Source organism: Sphaeramia orbicularis, chromosome 15 (assembly GCF_902148855.1).
Source record: "Sphaeramia orbicularis chromosome 15, fSphaOr1.1, whole genome shotgun sequence".
NCBI classification, from domain to species: domain Eukaryota; kingdom Metazoa; phylum Chordata; class Actinopteri; order Kurtiformes; family Apogonidae; genus Sphaeramia; species Sphaeramia orbicularis.
In genome coordinates this window covers 6937001-6959972 of record NC_043971.1, presented here as the reverse complement: position 1 = coordinate 6959972, position 22972 = coordinate 6937001, and the positions used below count along the sequence as shown (strand labels likewise).

General features: G+C 38.3%; 1 protein-coding gene across 5 annotated transcripts; it reads right to left on the bottom strand.

Moving 5' to 3' along the window:
• Window positions 1-694: 694 nt before the first annotated feature.
• ikzf1 (IKAROS family zinc finger 1 (Ikaros)) lies at window positions 695-22972 on the bottom strand. 5 transcript variants are annotated; one of them, XM_030156794.1, is made up of 8 exons: window positions 22669-22972; window positions 17494-17547; window positions 17210-17323; window positions 10429-10698; window positions 8428-8595; window positions 6980-7105; window positions 6344-6478; window positions 695-2337 (listed from the first exon to the last, which is right to left on the bottom strand). In XM_030156794.1, the coding sequence occupies exons 1-8, from the start codon at window positions 22961-22963 to the stop codon at window positions 1634-1636; spliced, it is 1866 nt and encodes a 621-aa protein (XP_030012654.1). In that variant the 5' UTR covers window positions 22964-22972; the 3' UTR covers window positions 695-1633. The 5 variants fall into 5 exon arrangements, with proteins under 5 accessions (XP_030012654.1, XP_030012655.1, XP_030012656.1 ...); XM_030156795.1 differs by having other exon boundaries at window positions 6344-6475; XM_030156796.1 differs by lacking the exon at window positions 6344-6478.

Genomic DNA, 22972 nt, shown 5'->3' with positions numbered 1-22972 from the left:
ATGGAAGGATCACTGTGTCGTATATTCTGTTAAATATACAGTATCTTGGTGTTTTTATTATTATTTCTATTTTTACTGCTTAATATTACATTTTGCTCTTTACTGTTGCGACTAATTTAAAATGATTGAATTTTATTTTAACAGCTTATATAAAAGCAACTTTTTATTTTCATTTTATGACCATATTTAGAGGACAGTGGTATTTATGAACAGAAGTATTTTCCTATTAACCTGTTATTATTTTTGCTTTCAACATGTTTAGGGGTTGTTGTATTCTGTGCACAAATGCCAGTCATTCACTCGTCTTGGCTTTTTCTTGACAGGCAGGACTGAGCTGCATCTTGAATGACATTTAAACTTAATTATTTGTGAAGGTTTGAAAGCGTAAAAGGACATTTCCATATTTTTTCAGAACATGAGATGATGAAGTTAAACAGAAACTTTTCAGATAACTCCAAAAATCTTTTTTTTTCCTGAGTTTGGTCCTAATTAACAATAAAGACAAACACTGAACTTTAAATTGAACTTGGATAGTGTTAGAAAAGGCAAGTTAAGGCCATGGGTATTAAAACACAGTATTTAAAAACATAATCATGCACTTTTCTTTCTATTTACCTGCTGTAAAAAGAGAAAATTTATTCTTCTTTCTCTATGATCATTTTCATTTATTGCAAAACAAAACACTTCGTCTCCCTTCGTGCATATATAAAATATCCTTTATTGATATTTCTGCAAGCAAGAAGCTCCCACAAACCTCCGATGACTCACGTTTTGTGTGTGAAACAAATCTCAGCCATCAGGTACAAAACAAAGGCCAGGGATAACATTGTCTTCTCATAAAACTAAAAATACCTTCCAGCAGCAGTAATCGTGTTTTCTTCTCAAATACATTTAATACAATTGAAAGGATTGAAAAAAAAAAAAAAAAACAACAAAGGTTCCAGCTTTTAGAACTACTCTACAGACAAACAGCAACCACTGTAATAAATAGAAAAAACAGACAGGCAAATGTAAAGGCAAATGAGATATAAATAATGAGTTATTACAAATACAAGAACAGGTTTGGACTAAGTGAGGATCAGGTTTTCTACTGTACATTGATTGCAAAATTTGTATCGGTAGGATTTGATACCAATATTATGGTCGCCTGCATGAAAGTGATTGCAGCAGAGAATCTTTTCTTCATATTGTAGATGCTTCAGTGCAGATATTCTTAAATCTTTTCATTACTTTTATTCTAAAACTAGAAAAAAAAAAAGTTGCTGCCTGGTTTTCCAAAAGAATAAATGCATTTGTACATTGTATACAAGAGGCAACTGTATATATGGTTTGTATAACACCTTTGTAGGATGTCTTCTTTTATTTCCGAACATTATTTTTTTGTTTCTTTAAACAGACAGGTGAAGAAAGCTCCTTCTTTTCAACTCCTTCAAATGAAAATAAATGGACTTCTTCATATTTGCATACATTTATGTGTCAACAATCATGCATACTTTGTATAAAAACACAGCTTTTTGGGGTTAACAGTGTATCTTACATGATGTTTTTCTATAAATTTATTTCATGTGCATGAGTCTGACTTCTTAGCATGTCTGTCTGTGTGACAGTGTGTGTGATCTGGTCTTCACGTGGCTCAGTAGCGATGCTCCCCTCGTGTTATGTGGGAGGAGAACTCGTATCGGTCTTGGCTCCGGTGACCGCAGAGGTTGCACTCGAAGGGGTCTCTGAAGCCGTGGCAGCCCATGTGAATGGTGTACATGACGTGGTCCAGGAACAGAACGCGGCAGTGTTCGCAGCGGTACGCCCTCACCTGCTCTCCGTCCGACGTCACCACCTTGAACCCCTCCGAGGCCATCTCCATGCTGGCCCGGATGGCCTCGTACTGCCTCTGCTGCTCCTCCTTCACCAGGGGGAGCACGCCGTTCCTCACCCCCGAGGTGATGTGATTGGTCAGGTAGATGAGGCCGGCGGCAGCCCCCGTGGGCCGGTCCTCGTTGTTGCTCTCGGTGTCTGTGGAGTCCTGGCCGCTGTGGCTGGGCGAGCCGTCCTTCTCGCTGGAGGCCGACTTGGACTTGGACAGCAGCAGGAGGTTCTCGGCCGCGCTGTCTTTGGCGGACAGGGCCGTCCCCACGTGGCCCTCGGGCGGCGGCTTATGCAGGGGGTACATGGAGCCCAGGCCAACATCAGAGGAGGAGGCCGGGGAGGTCTGAACCAGAGGCCGTAGCGACTCGGCGCCCAGGTAGCTGATGGCGCTGTTGATGGCCTGGTCGATGACATGGGGCTGAATGAGCTCCCCCGGTCCTCCGTCGTAGGAGAGGTCGGACAGACGCTTGTCACCTGAGGAAGCAGACAGAGGACCAAACTATAACGACCACACTTACACTGACACACAAACATCACCTGCAGCCTGTGACTTCATCATCTGTGTAATGAGCCTGAGCTTCAGTTCAGAGCTTAGTTTAGATCATCTGTAGGTGAGATGTTTGAGGCACTTATCCATAGTCTGAGCCAAGGTTCTAATAGTTTTGGATTTTTCACTATAGCTTAGTTTTATTTAGTTTTGACTAATTTTCTCTAATTCAGTTAGTTTTAATTAGTTTTTAGAGCAGGTTTGCTAGTTTTGATTAGTTTTCATTATTTTCTAAATGCTTAGTTTTAGTTTCTTTATATCTTTTCTCTTCTTCACCGTCAAATTCAAATAAATCCCAGACAGGACTCTGCTGCTTTCTCCCAACTTTAGTCTCTGTGTTTCCAGGTAGAGTGGGGACCAGAAGACGAGTAAACGACAAGTGACGACAAGTGACAGACCGTTAAATATCATATGGTGCCAGCAGGTAAAATTGCTCGAGGGAAATAAATCGATTTTATATCAATCCGATATTGACAAACACGAAAACAAAGGGAATTTTATCCAGAATTTTTATTAGTTTTAGTTAGTTTTGTAAGCACACAATACAGTTTCAGTTAGTTATTGTTTTTTTCTTTTAATTATGTTTTTTATTTATTTCAGTTAACGAAAATGTTTTTACAATTCTAGTTTTCGTCATTTTGTTAGTTTTCATTAACGATAATAACCTTGGTCTGAACTACAGTAGATCGTCTGCACCGCCCCAGTTTGGAGATGCAACAAGGGAACTGGAGTGGAAGCAAAACAATGACACTGCTGTGGATGGGGGGGGGGGCAGCAGAAGAAACACAGGCATGTCCGTTTAAGTAAACACTATATTCAGAGTATTTTTACTTCTTCACCCTCACACTGCAAATTATTTGGTTCTTACCGTGATAAAAAAAAAAACTTAGATTTAGAAGTGTTTAATAATTTATCTTGTTTTAAGAGTTAATTTCTTATTTTAAGTGTTCATACATGTAGGCATGTTTATTTCTGGATTTAACGATCTTAATTCAAGAAATCTTGTCAAGTGAAATGATCTTGCTGCATTTCACTTATTTTGGGTACCTTTTTTCTCAGATTTAGTGTTTTTATCTTGTTCTCAGACACAGGGAATGAACATGGACACGATATCTGTCTTTTCGAAGCTACTGTTTTCTGACCAACATGATAACAGTCATTTTACCTCAGAACACAGGAGTTAGCACTTTTTCACTGTTAGTTATTGTGAGATGTTACTCTTTTAACATGTTAGTTCAGGTTAAAGTAACAAACCAACACATTGGTCACAGCAAAAAGACTATTTCAGTGTTCTATGGCAGGGGTGTCAAACTCATTTTAGTTCATGGGACACTTTCATTCCAATATGAACCGAAGTGGGCCAGACCAGTTAAATAATAGGTAAAACTACATTATGAAAGTGTTTCCATCTACATCTCTTCCTTAAAAATGTGAATAACATGAACAACCTGAAATTTAAGAAAAATGAATGCAATTTAACAATATTTTGGCTCAGTTTATCATTCACACATGTACATTATCACTTACAGTGGCTCTATACATATACAAAACATTTAATAACATGCAGAATATTGGTAAAATTACACTTACTTCTCATAAGACATTCCAGGTTGTTCATATTTGTTTAGGTTATTGACATTTTGTGCAAAAGGATAGTTTGTAAATGTAAACATATTTATGGAATTTTACTTTTTTCCCTAAAACAAAGACAAACATTTGGGGTTATCATTATTTATAATTTATTATGATAGTATTTTACTGGTCTGATACACTTGATATATTGGTCTGTATGTGACCCCTAAAATAAAATGATTTAACACTATTAATTGTTAATATCTTCAGTGTAATTTTTGCATGTCAAAAATCATCATCCCACGGGCCAGATTGGACCCTGTCGTCGGCCAGTTTTGGCCCGTGGGCCATAGGTTTGACTTTTGTGTTTTATGGGATAAAATTGCTGTTTTAGTTAAAGGAGTCTGATGGTGTAGAAGAGACTGATATAGAGACTTCACTTCCGCATCTTAAGGAGTGTTGGCTAGAAGGGTACACCACTGCAAATATTAAAAACACACTCTACAGCAGGGGTGTCAAACTCATTTTAGTTCAGGGGACACATTAAATGAGTGAAATATTAGCGTAATAGCCTTAAATACTGACAACTCCAAAGTTTTTTCTGTTTTAGTGCAAAAAAATAACATTAAATCATGAAAATATTTACATTTACAAACTAGCCGAACAAAAAAAAGATGTGAATAATCTGAAAAAAATTTAATTTCTTAAGAAAAACAAGTGCAATTTTAATAATATTATGCTGAAACTTCTCATTTATACATGTGGATTATGGATCAGATCTACAAAGGCACAAAGCATTTAATAACAGGCAGAATATCGGTCAAATTACACTTAATTTTCTTTAGACATTTCATGTTGTTCATATTTGTTCCGCCTATTCACATTTTATTGTTAAAGGATAGTTTTTTCATTCATTCATTATCTGAACCCGTTTTATCCTCACTAGGGTCGCAGGGGTCGCTGGAGCTATTTATGGGTGAATAGTTTATAAATGTAAATATTTTCATAATTGACTATTATTTTTTTGCACTAAAACAAAGAAAAAAAATTGAAGTTTTCATTATTTATAGGCATAATGTAATTTTTTTTCATATTAAACCAAAAATAATATTTGGAGTCATTATTTATAGGTTATTATGCTTTTATTTTACTTGCAAATTCATCCCATGGGCCCGATTGGAACCTTTGGTGGAACGCTTTTGGTCCGCAGGCCACATGTTTGACACCTGTACTCTACAGCAGGGGTGTCAAACTCATTTTCTTTCAGGGGCCACATTCAGCCCAATTCGATCTCAAGCGGGCCAAACCATTAAAATAATAGCATAAAAACCTATACCTCCAAATTTTTCAGAACAAAAAATAGCTTAAATAACTTAAATTCTGAAAATTTTTACACTTTACAAACTATCCAAAACAAAAAAGATGTGAATAATCTAAAAAAAAAACCCCAGACATTTCTGAAGAAAAATAAGCATAATTTTATCAATATTATGCCTCAACTTATGATTTATACATGTGCATTACAGATCAGATCTACCAAGGCAGAAAACATTTGTTAAAATTGCACTTATTTTTCTTTAGATATTTCAGGTTGTTCATATTTGTTCCGTTTATTGACATTTTATTGTTAAAGGATATTAGAATTTAATGTTCTTTGCAATAAATCAAAGAGAAAAAATTGGTGTTGTCATTATTTATTGGAATAATGTCTTTTTTTTTTTTTTTTACATTAAAGAAGAAAATTTGGAGTAATTATTTATAGGTTATTATGTTATTATTTTCGAGTTTGACTGACTTAAAATCTTCAGGGTAATTTTCCACTTTGCAAAATCATCCCGCGGGCTGGACTGGAAGTTTTGGCGGGCCAGTTTTGGTCCACGGGCCACATGTTTGACACCTGTGCTCTACAGGATGTACATCGATGCATCCTTTAAAACATTATTTTTGCTTTGGTTCTGTCCCAGTTGCATTCTGGGAAATCCTGACTACAATAATACACTGACCACAGATAAGTACCTCATACAACCTCTGTACATTTTAAGTGTCTTTAATTAACTGATTTTTTTTTTCATCTTTATCATTTGCAGCTTTTAATAAAACATGTTTGTCTCTATTTTCACATAAAGGTTATAGTTGTCTTAATGTAAAATTAAAATACAGGATAAAACATGTGTTAAATATGGTTCTACTAGAGATACTATAACACTGCATGCATTCTGCAGAGCCAGGGAGCAAATAAAAAAAAAAATGCAACACACAAAGCGCACCTATGCACATGCTATAGGTGCAGCCTTTACAGTTACTTGTCAGCACATGTACCAACATTGTATTTACTCAGAGGAAGCAGATTTCAGCACTTACCCACAAACTTCTGTGGCATAGTGCTCTTACGTTTAGCTACATTATTAGCTAGTCTGTCTAGCACCAAGGCTCTGTCAGATCCCGTCTGGCTTAAGTCTTCCCTCTGCTCATTCTGGTTGCTTTCTTCCTTTACTACTGGAAAGCAAGACAGAAAAGTAGATTCAGAGTCAAGGTATTTTAAGTTTGTCCTGTTTAAAGTAATGAGCTGTGTACGAAGGTCTTTAGGTTTATTATAACACATGGCTGATGTTTTTTTTTTTTTACTCAGCGCAGAGCGGACTATTCTGACACATGTGAGGCACTTGGTCTATAAATACAGTATTCGTTGGTGCTCACAGTTGAACTAAATGTGTTTCTCAGCATCAGTGCAGATGTTAAAACACACTTTACCTTACATATTTTACAGTGCATTCATTCATGACTGCAGAGTACACATGGACAAATATTAAACTCTGTGACTTCTTTGAATTTTTATTACAATTACACGTATTTTACGTTCCCAAAAGGCTGTAAGTCAATGCAGGTTTCTATTCAACCGGTCCTGTTTGGTGACTGCTACACTTTTGTCGCATGCATGAGAAGCCTTACATTCAAGCAGGTCATCAGACTGGGTGAAAGTGCAGCGTGAGCACCAACCTGTGTAGATGTTGTTCTGCAGCCCCATGCACTGGAGGTAGTTGTGACACCGTTCCTTGTGCTCCTCTAGAGAGCTGCGCTGCTTGTAGCTCCGCCCACAGTAAGCACACTTGTGGGGTTTTCCAACTGCAATAAATAAGTGTACATCAGTGAACACAGCAGTGGAATATACAGGCAAATACTCAGGTTCTAATCTAGTGTTTATTTGTTTCTACAGACTGGTTTCAGAGCTGTCGGATGGTTTGCTTTTCACCTAGCGCCATCATCAGGTCAACATTGAATTTGCTTGCAGTGGTTTACGTACAGCTTATTTCACTGTGTCATAAACTTATAATTAGACTGATTAATAATTTTCTTCCACTTAATTTAATTACTATATCAATAAAACTTGGCTCTTAAAGTGGCTGATTATTAATTTCAGGCTTTTTACTAAAGGAAAATAACAGTTTGAAAACTAAAAATCACACTTTGAACTGGCTAATTTTTTTTTTTCACAAATTACTTTTGGCAGATTTTTTTTTTTTTTTTTTTGCTTTATTGTGAATTACTTTGAGTTTGATAGTAAGTGATCCAGGTGTTTATTAGATCAGTTCCCTTCAGTAAAGTTAAAGGCAGTTTCCAACAAATCTTGTATTAAGTTAGTGATAAATGTGTAAAAGCACTAGAGGGGTAGGATTAAATAAGTTTATACTTCTTCCTACTCCTTTTTGACCGTGCAAAATTCAGACTTGCACGTACTTGAAGATAGATTCTGTTCATTTAAATGTTACTTTGTTTTTGTCTTATTTTGCTTTGTTTTGTTTTATTTTGTTTCTTTGCATGTTCAAAATAAATAAATCTAGGTTTTTTTCAGTGATTGAAGCTGATATGAGCTTTTGCAGGTTCAAATGATCATAATTTAATCAGTCATCCTTTATTTCTAATGTCTAAAACATTAAATAACACTAGAAGGAACCATGAGGGAGCACAGTTTATCGTTTTTTTTTATACTGAGTTAATCCTACATTCTCATCCTGCTGCTGTAAATGTTCACAACTCCTCCAAATGAATTAAACTATGCATTTGCTTGAATTACATTTGCTGTAAATTTCAGTGTTCAGCTACTTTGGAAAACAACGCAGCTTATTTTAAAAGTGAGATTCTATACAGTATTAAGTAGTTTTAATATTTACATCGTCAGTAGGGATGCATGAACTCATGGCATTTCATTTTTCCCTCTGTGCAGTGATCGTTTTCATTTACTTCAGCTCAATAAGTTTATGACCTACTCAGAGAAGGCTGTTTACACCCTAAAATTTCATTAACACATACTTCTGCAAAGCATTTGCAAAAAAAGTGACACCATATCTACACCCAGTCAACTTCCCCTTACATGTCATCCCTTTTGTAAACACTTCCATGTAATGTTCCTTGAATTACCACTGAGGGTGAGCATTGTGTTCACTCACCCGAGTGGGTGCGTAAATGGCCGGTGAGGGCGTCCCTCCTGCGACAGGCGTAGCTGCACAGGTGACACTTAAAGGGTTTCTCCCCCGAATGGAGCTTGATGTGACGCAGGAGGTTGCCCTTCTGAGTAAAAGAGGCGCCGCACTGGCTGCACTGGAAAGGACGTTCACCTGAAGACGAGAACACAACAGCACACGTTACTGTAAAGACGCAGGTTCAAAGGATGAACAGGAAAAAGCAACTTGTATACTTATACTAGCACCCAATTTAATGAAGGGTTCATGATATGAAAGCGTTGGAAGCACTGTACCACTGTCCCTGATCTCATTATTTTTAATCACTGAGGACAATTAATGCTCAGAGCCTTTGTCTTTTCTATGTGGATGAAAAAGCGGCTGCTGCTGTGGGAATGTGGGGTCACTGCACTACAAGCATCCTGAGCGCCAGAACAAGCCGGATGATGGAGCATCTCTGGGGCAGACAGCGATCCAGCAGCCTGGGAGGGTTTCACAGCAGAGTGACACTCCATCTCTCCATGCTCCCCCTGCCCCACCGACTTCTGGCGCTCTGATCGAACAAGAGCCTTTCAGACTCAGCCTGCCAGTTCCGTAATGCACCATTGCCTAGGTCAATTTGATCTGAAAATCTCATTTTTTCCTCTTCTTCGTCTCTAAAATAAGAGCGGCACATCACAATGCAAATTCAGCCTCATTTGAATAAAGCGAAGGAAACACTTTGTGTTGAGAGCCAGTCTTCCTGATCAGCGCCTCTGGAATAAACCAATATCCAGCCTCTCCGCGTGTTGTGGCATTCTGTGAGAACGTTTTAATATGGCCTTTTTTTTCAAAAGCCCCCCATAAAATAAGAGTCACCAGTGGAGCAGCAAAAATATATAAAAGGAAATTCATTAAAAATGCATTTCTGGAGCAAAGACTCACCACAGAATATTTTCTATTTAAAACGGAGGCACTTCATTATATCTTTTATTGTACTTTCTTTTGCATTTACATTAGTCTAGTGTTCCTTTCTTCCATTTTGAGTTTCATTAGTTTCTGAAGCTTGACAGTTAAGTGCCTTTTTCAGAAATGTTCCCCACCACTGGTTTGGGTTCATTACAATAGAATATCAATTCTGAAATTTGAAAAACTTTTAATAGCCAGATAATTGTCACTTCATGGAGATTCCATTTAATTGCTACAGATATCCTGTTTCTCAACTGAAGCCATGTTTTTTCGGACCAAGTTCCCCTCTGCTACTTTATCGCACAGTAATTTGATCATTTACTATTGCTTGTCATGTGGTAATTTGAGATGAACAATAATAAATACTAATCTCAGAGACTATTTCACGCACGATAGGAAGGTCTACATGCAAACAACCAAACGCAGAGATGCCATTACAACTAAGGGTGATTGCAAACATAACAACAGGCTCTAAAGTTTATTTCTCAGAAGTATCACTACTGATGGTGTGTCAGGAAAGAACACAAAGGGATGCCTCGATTACCTTAAAGTTCACTAAAAACTTTAATGTTCGAGGATCAGTGTGAATACACATACAACTGACACTTTATTCATGTGAAATCTGAGTTTAAAGAATATATTTACAAGCAGGATTTTTTGACATTTCAGATATTTTGGAGCCCATTGTGAGCTTTTGTGCTGTTCTATCAAGTGCATTGTGGAAATCCAAAGCTCATGCAATGGAAATGGGCTTTGAAGCATGTGTTCAACAAAACTTTACTATTCAGAGACCCCAGACAGTGTTTAATGAGGTCACTGAACTTTTTTTTTTTGTGTAAAAAACAAAATAGAATCAAATTATGAGTATTTTTAGGGTGAGGTTAAAGTCAAATTGTTGCAGGAAGACAGAAACTAAACAAAAGCTGTAAAACTGGGGATGAAGGAGCCACAGCAGACGTCTTTCTACCCCTCATCCATCCTTTCATACTGACAGTGAACATGGGTGCAAAGGAAGGGCAAGAAGTTGTGCAGATGGCTTACCAGTGTGGCTTCGCTTGTGCACCATCAACACATTGGGACCAATGCAAACTATCCCACAGATATCGCACTTGAGCTTCCCGTTGGGCAGCCGGATACCGCCGGCCGAGGAGAAGGCCTTGGCTTCGGGGCTCGGCTGAGAGCCGTTCACCTTGGCCCCGGAGGCATCGATCACGCGCAAGTCTTCCGCGCACTCCTCCTCCTCCACGCCATTCATGTCACAGGCCAGCCCATTCTCCTCATCACTGCGAGCCTCAACTTTAATGTTACAGGCTGGAAAAGAGGGCAAGGGGAGCCACGGTTTAGAATACGAGCATGGTTCTGTCATAGAGTTAAATACTAGGACTGTCTACCAGTGTGATAGTGATACCGTGACATGTTGTGACTCTGAGATGCAGCATTAACCCTTCATGTCCTAAACAGTCGCCAGCTACCAAAAGCATCTACTGACGTAAGATGTCAAAAAACTTTAGAACCACTAATCCAATCAATACATGAAAATAATTGGTGTAAAATGCAGTTTGTCATCTTTCTATGGTCATCAGATATGACCCAATTGGACATTCAGAGGCTCCGTAGTGAACGTGGAAACACCGATTCACCAGTAAAACCCATGGAGTTTGATAAATGACAGTGATTACAGGTGGTTGTTTTTATGTTCAGTTAATGATATATTGTCAAAAATGTCACTTTTTCTTCAGTTTTCCCTGTTTTTATATAATGACCTTTGAATTTACTCTGAGCTTTTGTGAACATCTACACAATCAGAAAATTAAATACAGGAAAATACCTGAATATCACGGAAAAATGTTAAATGCAGAGGATGATATGATAAAAAGTTGTGATAAATACTTATGAAAGGTTTAATGTAGAGAGAAATTAAAAAAATTAAGAGGTTTTTCAGGGTTAACATGATCCTTTAAATTCCATTCTTGGAATAGCAATTGTTTTTCATTTGTTATAGTTATATTCTATTAGTATATAATTGTGATAAAGTGGGAAAGGTTAAATATAGGAAACATTCATTTGGAAGTTGCCACAAAAATAGGTCTAGATCTTTAAGGGTTAATGTTGTGAATGATCCCTGTCTTTTTTACTCTTCTTTGAATCATTACATATTAGTCTTAACTTTTTCCACTCTAAGCGTCAAAGTTGTTTTTATCTGATCCATCACTGTTCGAGTCTAAATTAAGGTTAAGTCATCATTTCCTTGTTTTTTAGTCGGAATTTTTCACTTTCTATTTTTTAATCTCACCTACAACATCCATTTTCTCTCAGGCATTCTGCTTTTTATAGTTTTGTTAATTTTGTGGCTTTACATGACAACATTTTAACATGATTTACTCTCAGTGCAGTAGTCCAGAAGTGTCCTATTAACACAAAACCTATAGAATGCACTTTATTCTCTCTCTGTCTCACTTCTCTATTTAGATCAATATGCATCGGGTCATCTCCTCCTTGAACTGTTGCATCGGGCAAGTTCTGCCCCCATAAACTTCCTTTAGTTTTCATTCAAATGTATTAAATTCCCCTAAACTTCCCCCTTCTATTAGACATTGTTTTCTAATATTCACCTAGAGAAAAGCTCACATAAAACCCATCTACGGTCCCTTTTATTTATTTATTTATTTTAACTCTACATTCTTAAGAACACACAGGTACTTTGCGTGCCTGCTGCTTGAAGATGTCAGTGATGAAATGAAGAAACACACAGATCATCTAACACTATCATCACACTTTGGTGAAACAAATGACAGCAAGATAAACAGGAAACAGAGACACAGGAAGTAGTGTGAAACTAGGGACGACAGCGGTGTTTCTCTGAGCAACACAGTGCGATGAACACACACAAACACACTCACTTGACCTCTTTTTTGTTCACCTAACAGGGTCTTCATTTACTTAAATCCTGTGCCATAAATATGGACGCCTGCTTTTTATTTAAGTCTGTAACCTCCACTTGGTTTCAACGCTCCGTGTGACAGTAGCAGCTCCTTCTTTTTCCCACCAGCGAACTTAAGAAACATTAAAGAGAACTGACCGATATCTTGCAAGTCCCACAGCCACCAGTCTGTGGTTTGCATGTCATGGTGGCAGCCTGATTTCCCCATGCCTCTACCTCTGTTTGTACAACTGAAGAGGAAGAAGTGGAAATAAGTGAAATATAGGAATCTATGGAAAAGGGGAAGCTTCAGAAAGAGGGCCTGTCTAACTGAAATACCAAGAATTATGGAGAAGTGACAGAAAGGGAAGCACGGAGAAAGGAATTGTAAAACAGCCTGTAACTGAAACTTTTTTTTTCAGAGACCCAGAGACAGGGAGGCGTCTGATGTATGTTTCCCATAGAAAACAGGTATTTTGGGTCGTCTATTTTCTTGATTAATCCAACCATCTAGACTACTTTATTAGTCGTCGTGTGACACACAAACAATCTCCTCATCTGTTTGTCTGTTGAAATTTTCTGGACAAACTCTCTTGTCTTTTCACTGTTCAGATGAGATAAGAGAATCACCATCTGTGCACGCAAAGGGAAGGAAAGGCGTCACTCTTTATCAAATCAAAATGGTACTAAAGCTCTTTTAAAATGAAGCTGCATAAATGAATCGTCTGTAATTGAAGCTCTACCTTTGCTCTTAGTCTTTCGTCGGGTCTTCATGCACTGACGTGACTTTAAACTAATTAATCCCTGTGTCATATCTTAAAGTGCACGCAGCTTGTGTACGTGTCATTACCGTGTTTCTGGTGGTGAAAAAGAATTACAGCCTCCACTGAGCAGCTGGAGTCATCTTTTTGTGGAGGCTTTACATTACACAAACATTTGTACAAATATCTCACTCGAACCAGCAGAGTTTTTCAGTCAGGCGTAATGGCTTTACTGCTGATGTATGTGTCAGAAACAAATTAAACTCTGGAAGGTTTTTTTTTTTTTTTTACTCTATGTGAATAAGTTTGTTTCATTTGCATATCACAGAGCTCGAAAGCAAAACTCGATAAGCGGCTGAACCGCTTCAAGCCTCCTAACTTTATTCATTGGTTGTAGCCACAAAACCTCCAGTTATATTAACCAATAACTACAGATGAATGTTATCAAAACTAATGAATAATTAAAAGAAAACACAAAGATCCTTATATGCAGGAAGATGACATTTGCAGGTTTATTTTCTAAACATAAAATTGTCTTTTGTTTTACTGGCTTGTCTTCCTGGAAGTAAAACATCCTCCATTTACTTTCATTTATGTTGTAAGAATCTTTTCTTTGGAACTAATGTGGTATTTTGTTTAACCTCCTGAGACCTAGGAAGTAAAAGTTTTGGCTTTTTTTTCCCCATCAAATAAATGCCTTGACTGGAAACGGCATAAACGCAACAGTTTTTCAGATGCATTTTTTTTTTTTAGTTTTTTAAGGGCTGTCCTTTGCAGTAAAGTAAAGCTGTGAAACACTTATCCCCTATAGAGGACAAAAATGCATTGCAGGGACTGTACAATAACCGACCATTTTGCAAGAAAATAAAACATTTGACCCCTACGACTGTACGTTTTAACTCATAAGATTAAAGATTAAAGAGTTCATGAATATACACTGTTGCCCATAAAGTTGGAAGAAAATATTTTTACCTCTTCTCATGAAATGATTGTGACAATGTGATTTATTCCTGATATTCAAAGTTTAACTGGGACTCAGTATGTAATCATTGCACCTGATTAAAGGTGATTACTGATGTGTATAAACAGGAATAAAAAGAGGAATGTGTCTGAAAACAAAATTATTACAACTTTACAGGCAATAAAAATATAAAAATAAGGAAATTACTCATACAATGGTGTAGTCATACTGCGAGGTTCTAGTGTATATATGTTTGATGGGTAAGAAACATAAAAACAAACTATTTGAGAAAGTTTTAGCAGATTTTCCATGGATATACAGCTCTTGATTATCATCCTATAATGTGTTTTGAGTTGTGGCTTTCCACAGATACATTGATGCCCAGTTGGAACACTTGGAATTAAATATTTTTGCCTGTTCTCATGAAATTATTGTTAAAATGTGATTTGTTCTTGATAAAATCTAACTGGAACTCAGTGTGTAATCATTGCACCTGATTAAAGGTGATTACTGATGTGTATAAACAGGAATAAAAAGAGGAATGTGTCTGAAAACAAAATTATTCCAACTTTACAGGCAATAAAAATATAAAAATAAGGAAATCAATGAACAGCATTAATTATACAGTATTAATTATGACCAAAAAGGACAGTCTGAGGAATAATATTTTAATATAAAGCCTATAGAAGTTGTATTCATCTGTCACTGATTTCATGAAATGAGGAATCTATAAATACTAACTCTTCATGTTAATGTGTAGCAGAGAGGTTCTCAGGTTATCAGTTGCCTAAATCAGACAGAAGGGAACCATGAACGCCTGGCTGACACCCACTTCTCATGGATATGGGGAAGTTATGACTAAATCGGGAGTAGGAACAAGGCTTTTTACTTTATGTTATGTTTGTCACAGTCACACATCCTGATTTGCTCGTTTTGGGAAGCAAGTGTCAGATCACAGCATAGACAAACAAAGGCCGTTGCAATAAAAAAAAAAAAAAGTTCTAACCTGATGTGGATGAAAATGTTAAATAGATATTAGCAGAGGGTGAAATACTGCACCAAGAGAAGTGAGTAAAAACATGACGAAGGTACAGAATTAGTGTAAGAGGAGCACTTTGTTGTAACAGGGTCATAATGTACGCTCAAGCTCTTTTAACAGAGGTTGAGATAGGAATCAAGCTGGTAAGTGTGTTAGTTCTGTGCAGCGTGGAAACACCGGGAGCCTGTCGGAGGTTCCTGTTACAGAGCTGTGCTGCTCTCACTGCCTGAAAATAACCCTGTATGCAAGTTTGTCGAACCACATGTGTTAAACCGCGCCAGCAACACACTCAACGCCACTTGCAGGAACACCAAAAACAGCCTGCTTTTCCCCTCACCTCACTTTTTTTTTTTTTTGTTGGTTTTTTGTCATAAACGCGCCTCCATGTTTTCGGGAACTACAGTCTACAGTCTCCTTCTTAGTGTCATGTCTCTGAAACAGCAAAGGCTCCTTCTGATTCACCGAAAGTGAAAGAGAAATCCGTCCACTGGGATGTTGTAAAGGTCTGCATAATGTTCACACGTTTCATTTGAAGGACCTTACAGAAAATGACAAAACTAAATAACTTCCCTTTCTCCTGGAATTACACATGAGCACACAATGTTTTTTTGGTTGCACTATTGTCAATTCATAGCAGCAATGTCACTTGTCTGACTACTTATTTGCAGCAGGAAACCTGGTTTTGAGGTTTGGAGCGTTCAATACTTTGAGGTCCCATGTCCCGCTTATAGCCCCCCCCCCCCCCCCTTCTCTCCCCTCCTTCCTTACTTTGCCTTTTTGCTACAGAGAACTGAGCAGCACATGATCCTGGGTGATAATTATAACTCGTTCAGGTTTTATCACAGAGGTAGCGATGCATAGATGTACCAGATACTTACACTTCCCTTCTTTCTTTCTCTGTCCCTGTATATATGTATATATAGACACACTCGTGCTCAATATTGAAACTATACAGGGAAAGAAAGGAAGCTGCGATTGTGCATAAAGTCACACTTCTAAAATGATGCCAGAGAGCAAATATCTTCAGTCATGTGTCTTTTTATGTCACACACAAAATCTGTCCATGCCGTCCACTTCGGTTTAACCCATTCCGACCTCTCGGTGCGTGTTTAGATGATCATACATGTGACATATGACGGCCTAACTCGACTGTGTGTGAGTGTGTGTGTATGTGTGCAGGTGTGAGACTTGATGTGGTGAAATGATGCACAGCTCAGCCCTGTTCCTGAACTCTTTATCTCCAGGAGTGTTGAAACTGTCTGATGGCAAGTTCTTCTTAGGAAACTCTTACACATCCTATTTCAGTTTCCTCTCGCATTTTATTTTTGACTGTGCGCTGCTAATCTTTACCGTTATCTGGATAAGTGGAAAAACACTGGTAGGATCGTCAACGCTTTGCTTGTGTCATCGTGTGAAGTAATTTGTCATGATGAAGGCTGAAATGCCTCTTTTTAAACTTCTTTTAATTTGTTTACACTTCCTGTTGTGCGTCTTATGTTTGTTATAATAAGATTTAATGTGTCAACTGAATAAATAATGTTTTTTCTCTAATTAAATGAACATCCTGTCTGTGCTATGTAACTCATCTGACAAAAACTGTCAATAATCTGCAAGTATTCCTCCTTCTACATTTCATTTCCTATTTTCTGACATACTGCCCATGCAACCAGACTTGAGATAAATATACCCCTACAGGCCCCATCCTTACTTTCACCATGATATTCCCTGGCTTGATGTTCACAAACTCAAATCAAGGCCACATTAGCTATTCCTTAAGATTGGGCTTATTAATGACATGCCATGGATCAAAGGGATTTTTTGTACCTTTTCTGCCAATGACCTAAATTTGTGTCTTTGCAGCTTTAAATTAATTTTTCCAAGGGATTTAAAGTGGCAAATACCTCCCACTGGATGAGCATGGGATTAAATTAAGGGTTTTTTAATATATAAGCTATGCGTTTGATAGTGACACCGCTGCCGTTTAAGTATTTTACTCTGATTTGGATGCTTTGTGAATACTTTATCAGGCAGTGAAGTACTTACTTGCATCGCCGCTTTAAACTTCATATGTGATTCCAATCATATGTGAATTTTTACACAAGTATCAGTGGGTGTTTGAGGAGATGCTGCCTCATTCATACCTTTGTCCCCTCTGTTGTTCTGCTGGTGGGTGGAGCCGGATGACAGGTCCTCCGGGACGGCCATGGGCTCCTCCGCCTCCTCCGCCACTTCGTTGGCAGGAGGGCTGTCCCTGCCTGTGGAGACACACACCAGCAAAACACCCATCAGTCACCGCGCAACCCTTCGCCGCCTCTCATTCGGCAGAACCAAAATTACCTCCAGGTGGTGTAAAAGCAGTTTGTTGGCCCTATTGTATCTACTTTGTGCACTCTATGCCTCAATCATGCAGCGGGTTGTCTTTTACCTGGCATCTGGGCCATTTCCTGGGCCTCCTCTGTCTCCATGCGGTGCAAGTACTCTAATAGGAGAGAGATGGAAATGTAGATCGGTGTAAGTTTAATCAAGTACAGGCTGAGAAACAACATTATAAAAAGACAGACTTGAGTAAAGGGTGTACTTTCTCGCTTTGACCCCTGTGAGATCAGTCTTGTCGCAGCTGCAGACACTCCACTGTCCCCCACATTACATTACAAAGAATTACAGACATTTTCATTACAAGTCTGACAGAGCGACTGAGCTTGGAGAGTGGCTTGGCTCGGGCTGATGTGCCCGCCGCTAGCGCAGGGTTACCGGGAATGGGCTTTCAGACCACATTTGTTATTTATTGTTAATTTCCTGCCACGTAATCATCCAAAAATGCAAACTGACTGCCGCAAAATTAAGCAGAAAATTAACTGGCCCAAGGTCACTGAGGATGCGGGTGTTTGCCGTGCCCAGCTGATTGGCGCTCGTGTTCTCTCTAATTTACTGAGCATGCATCGCTGAGCCCGCGGCCTGAGCACAGATGCATGCAAGCCACAATCAGAAACAAAAAGAATGGAGGAAAGAGACAGAGAGACAGAGGAGGCCAGGGAGGCGGTGAGACAGATATAAAGGCAGACAGGTAGGCGAAGGGAGGGCAAGAAGTGAGGAGAGTAAATGTAAAAGGAAAGAGGAAAGAAGAAGGCAGAGAGACAGAAAAGCAGGCCGAAGGACAGAGAACTTCTCTTTATTTATTAATTTTTTTAGCAAGAGGAGTCCAGAAGCGATCCTTCGGCCAGGGCTGAATATCTGAGGAGTCACCAGTGCTCGTGGCCCCATTAATAATGGATGGCCCTCAAGCCTGCAGCAGATGGGCCCGACAGCCTCAGCCCCAGCTCCGCCACTTCAAGAAGCCCTTGGTGGGGCCGCTGCCCAGTCCAAGCAGCCACACAGGGAGAAGTGAAGCTCCCGAAAATAGCGAAATGAGCCCAAGGGAGAAGGGGAACCTAGGCCTTCCTGTTTTACTGACAGATGGCTCCACACACTTGGAACAAATAGTGGGAAGCGACAGGGCCGCTCTGTCGCAACACACAGTTTTCTGCGGAGTCAAGTCAGGAGCTCGGCAGCCGCAGACGCCCAGGATGCAACTGTGAGAGGAGGGAGGAGAAGTGGGGGGCAAAGGTCGCTGGTGCAGATGATTCGTTCAGCACAACACGGGGTGTTGCGTGTTACTCGGCTGATATGACTCTGCACCGCCTTTCTTCAGCATCTGGAGTTTGGAGGCAGGGGGCAGAAGGGTATATTCTCATGTGCCCTTTTCTGGGCAGATGGTGCGAAGGGAAACACGGATGTGTTGGCGGGGGGGGTGCTTCGACAGAAATAAAGAAGAGAGTTCCTACATTCAGCCACAACCCAGTTGCGTAGGCATGTGGAAAGAAAGGTGTGCACTGAATATTCAGGAAGCAGATACTGACGAAAAGTTATTCAAAAGTATTTTTATGTATTTTCACAACCTACTTATATCCTCCTTTAGGTGTGTGTGTGTGTGTGTGTGTGTGTGTGTGTGTGTGTATGTGTGTGTACCTATAATCCAGTAATATTTTTAATTCAGAAATGGGCCTGTTTCTTCAGTACCTCAAGTATATTTTTAGATCAGTATTTTGCATTTTTAAGTTTTAGCTTTAAATGCAGTACTTTTATAGTATTTTTACACTGTTGTATTGCTACTTTTACTTACATCTAAATACTTTATCACCACTGTTAAGAACTGTGCTTATTTGTATGAATGACAAATGTGCTCCTTTAAAAGCAGTTCCATTAACAGTAAAACATTAAACTCCACATATCTCAGCATACTTACACCTAAATGAGAAAATGAATACATTTACTGCTGAAACTGCTTTCAAAAGTTCACATTTACTATCAAACACCAGCAATAATTCTCAGAAGTGGTGAGAAGATATGTATAAATGTAAGTAAAAGTAAAAGTAGCAGTACAACAGTGTAAAAAAAGCCCTTCATGTTAAGGCTTATTTAAAATTACATTAGTATTACCATCAAAATATACTTCAAATATAAAAATAAAAGTGCAGATTATAATTATTATAATTATTGATGCATTAATCTATGTGTTCATTTTTAATTTTACAGACAATAACAGTGGAGATGATTTTAATTACTGAAAATACTATTGGGTGTCTCACGTTATAATTTGAGTTGACTTATTTTATATAGAATAGAATAGAATAGAATAGAATAGAATGCCTTTATTGTCATTACACATATGTACAACAAAATCAAGAGACAACTCTCTTGTGGTGCGTAGTGCAAAACAGTTTAAAAGAAAAAGAAGTGTAAATATATATACACAATAAAATAATAAATCAGAATTTAAGTTTCTCATGATATTTATGATAATTTGCATCCGAAGTCTATGGAAATACTCAAATAAACTTCAGCAAAAGCACATATTTCCTTATATTCTATCACTGATTGATAATTATGAATCAGTAAAATCAAGCTGATGTTTCTGTATAAATGCTGATGTTGTGAAGACATTTTAGTCAACTCTCACAACATTTTGAGGGTTAAAACTTGACAGTGAAGTTAAGGATAAGATGCAAAATGACGCATTTTGTTAAAGATAAAGTGGGGGCAGGTGGAATTTTTCAGCCGGTGAAATGGATGTCACAGAAAAGAGTTGTGTGAGCGGAGGGGCACTGGAAAAGTTTAGGTCTTAGTGTGTCAAGTGAGTCGAGGCAGGAAGAGGGTTGTGGGTTGACAGAGTTGTCAGTCCTGTGCGTGTGTGTGTGTGTGTGTGTGTGTGTGTGTGTGGTGGTGGTGCATTCAGGGGGGGAGGAGGGGGGTGCCTTCAGGCGTCTGCTCAGAGTGAGGTGCAAAAGCTACACCAGGGAGCTGGGTGGAGATGAGAAACAACGAAACCGTTAACAGATACTGTGGACCACACCAGCAAAGTTTGGATACTCAGGAGGAACTCAAAGTCTGCAGAGCATGAACGCATATGGATAAGAAGTCAATCATAAAAAGTACATTAAAAGTCTTCACTGTTTCACAATAAGTTTAGCTATGTGAGTAAAATGTCTATACATATGCAGCAATATAATAGCTGATTCAGTCAGTGACGAAATATTCATTAATAAGTCATTAAGAAATAAAGCTCATAATATTTGTAGTTATTTATATTTTAAAAGCATTAAAATGTGGTATAATATGTAATATAATGCCTGTATTAAATATCATCACCATCATTCAGATTGACATATTAAAGCTGACCTCACTTAGATAACATGTACATGCAAAATAAATCATACATAACTCCACTTCATTTCACTCTTCAGTACAACTTTCGAGTGGTGATTAATGAAAATATGTGAATTAATGCTTCTATGAGAAGCAGTGAAGCTGTGTGCGCTTTCTTATCAAACATTAGGAGAAGAGATTATCCTCGTCGTCGAAGCAATGTGGTGCATGGTCACCTTTGTGCAGTTTGGATAGAGATTCTCATCAGTAATTCATGAAATGTATGGGTGTAAGTGGGTAGGTGGTGTTAGCAGATGTGTTCTGGTGCCTGCTGAGGGGGTGAGGGGAGAGTAAAGGTGCGCTGAAGAGAAGTTTCCTTCATTTGCATCTGACACACTTCACTACTCTGGTATTCAGACAGTACAATCATTTTAATAACTGTCTGTCTTCCTCTGCCCCCCTCCTACTTCTGTTTCTACTGACAAGAAAGATGATGTATCTGCAGAGAGATTTGCAGCACTTTCAGCACTTCTCTTTCCAACTGAGCAATGAAAAAGTCCTTTTTGTGCAGGTACTGGAGTCAATTTCAAAGCTTTATATAAATTTAATATTGAAAATCTTAACTTTTGAAGCTCTTCTAACAAATATTGATTTTTGTGGCTTGCATTGAATGTGATTTACAGCTTATTTCCTCAAGTTAAATAAGATTTTAATTTAAAGAAAACTCCAAATGTATTTATATTTGAAAAATATATATATATATATATTTTTACATAAAATAAGTAAGGTTAAATAGGTTAATTAAAAAGAAAAAAGTTTGTACAAATTAAGACTCACAATAGCTCCATTTAAAACACTTAAAAATATCAGTTAATATTTTATTTTATCAAAATCCGAAGTGAAATATTTTTGCTGAAACGTTCCCAATCTTTAAGTTTTTGCAAAGTTTAAAAAAAAAACAAACAAAAAAAAACACATTTGATTTGCTCAACATTATGACAGAGAATGTCTCTGTCGTTATTTTTGGGCGTTGATGAACAACTTTCCACCTCAGAGTCAGCAGTGTGAAAAGTTTCAACAGTCCTGCCTACATTTCAGAGTTTTTTACCTCTGTCTTCACGCAGACGTTCAACATCTAACAGAGACTGTGGTTCCAACAGGTGAAAACAAAGCTTAACGGTATGAGAAACTATCAGATTTATAGATTATACACCGAACAGACGAGTGTAGTTACAGCTTTAGTGCGCACGGTTTCCTGTTTAAACAGCGGAGAAATATTTTCACATTCGGTTATGTATGTGGATCTCTGTGAATTTAAAATAAAAGTAGTTTTTGGAGGAATGTCTTTTAATATTTTTCTTAAACTTCACTTAAAGTCCGTCTGAATGGAGTGAGTGCGCACTGATCTGTTGCAACAGGTGCCAAAGCGCAAGAGGAAAAACGCATTAAAGCGGTTAAAAAAGAAAAAGAAAACAAAAATAATACAGTTATATATATAGAATTCAGTTTGCTATTTAATTAAAAATATTAAATATTGGGAAATATCCATGTGATCCCAAAAGAAAAAACAGGCGCATGGATGAAATCAGAAGTATCCCATTATTTCCGTTAAATAACTTTATGGTTAAAAGAAAAAAAAGTGACGCGTAAAAAGGGGAATCTGGTTTTATTTTTTATTAAATGTCTGTTATTTTTCTGGTCCGTTATATGTCAGCTGCCAGAGGAGAATAACGCGCACAAAAAGGGATCTGATGCTGCGGTGCACCTGCACCGAAACTACAAGGAGAGACTTTTCCAGTCATGTGCAAATCTCTCCTTTAAAATCTTACCGAAAAACACGCGTGGGTTCGATCCACATGTCTTGACCTAAGCTGTGATATGTGTGCCGAGCTGAAAAACGCAGTGGAAGTGACTTTACCTGCTATTCCTTGAGTTTGCAGTATGAAGTTCTTCCAACTCTCCCCGGCTCCATGTGCAGAAGGTCGCAGCGCCGCGGCGGCCCCATGGAGCTGCGCCCTCAGTCCCTCCCCTCTCCACTGCACTTCCTCGTTCCAGCCCAACATGACTATGTCTCTGAGCTCGACTGAGGCATTTTGCTTGCTTTTATCCACAGGCCGAGTCTGCAGCGGGGAGTCGAGCCACCAAGCCCTTGGCACTGTCTTTGTGCCGTGCCAATAAAAGCTGACACCCAGTAGACCATTACTGGCAGCCATGCATGAGAT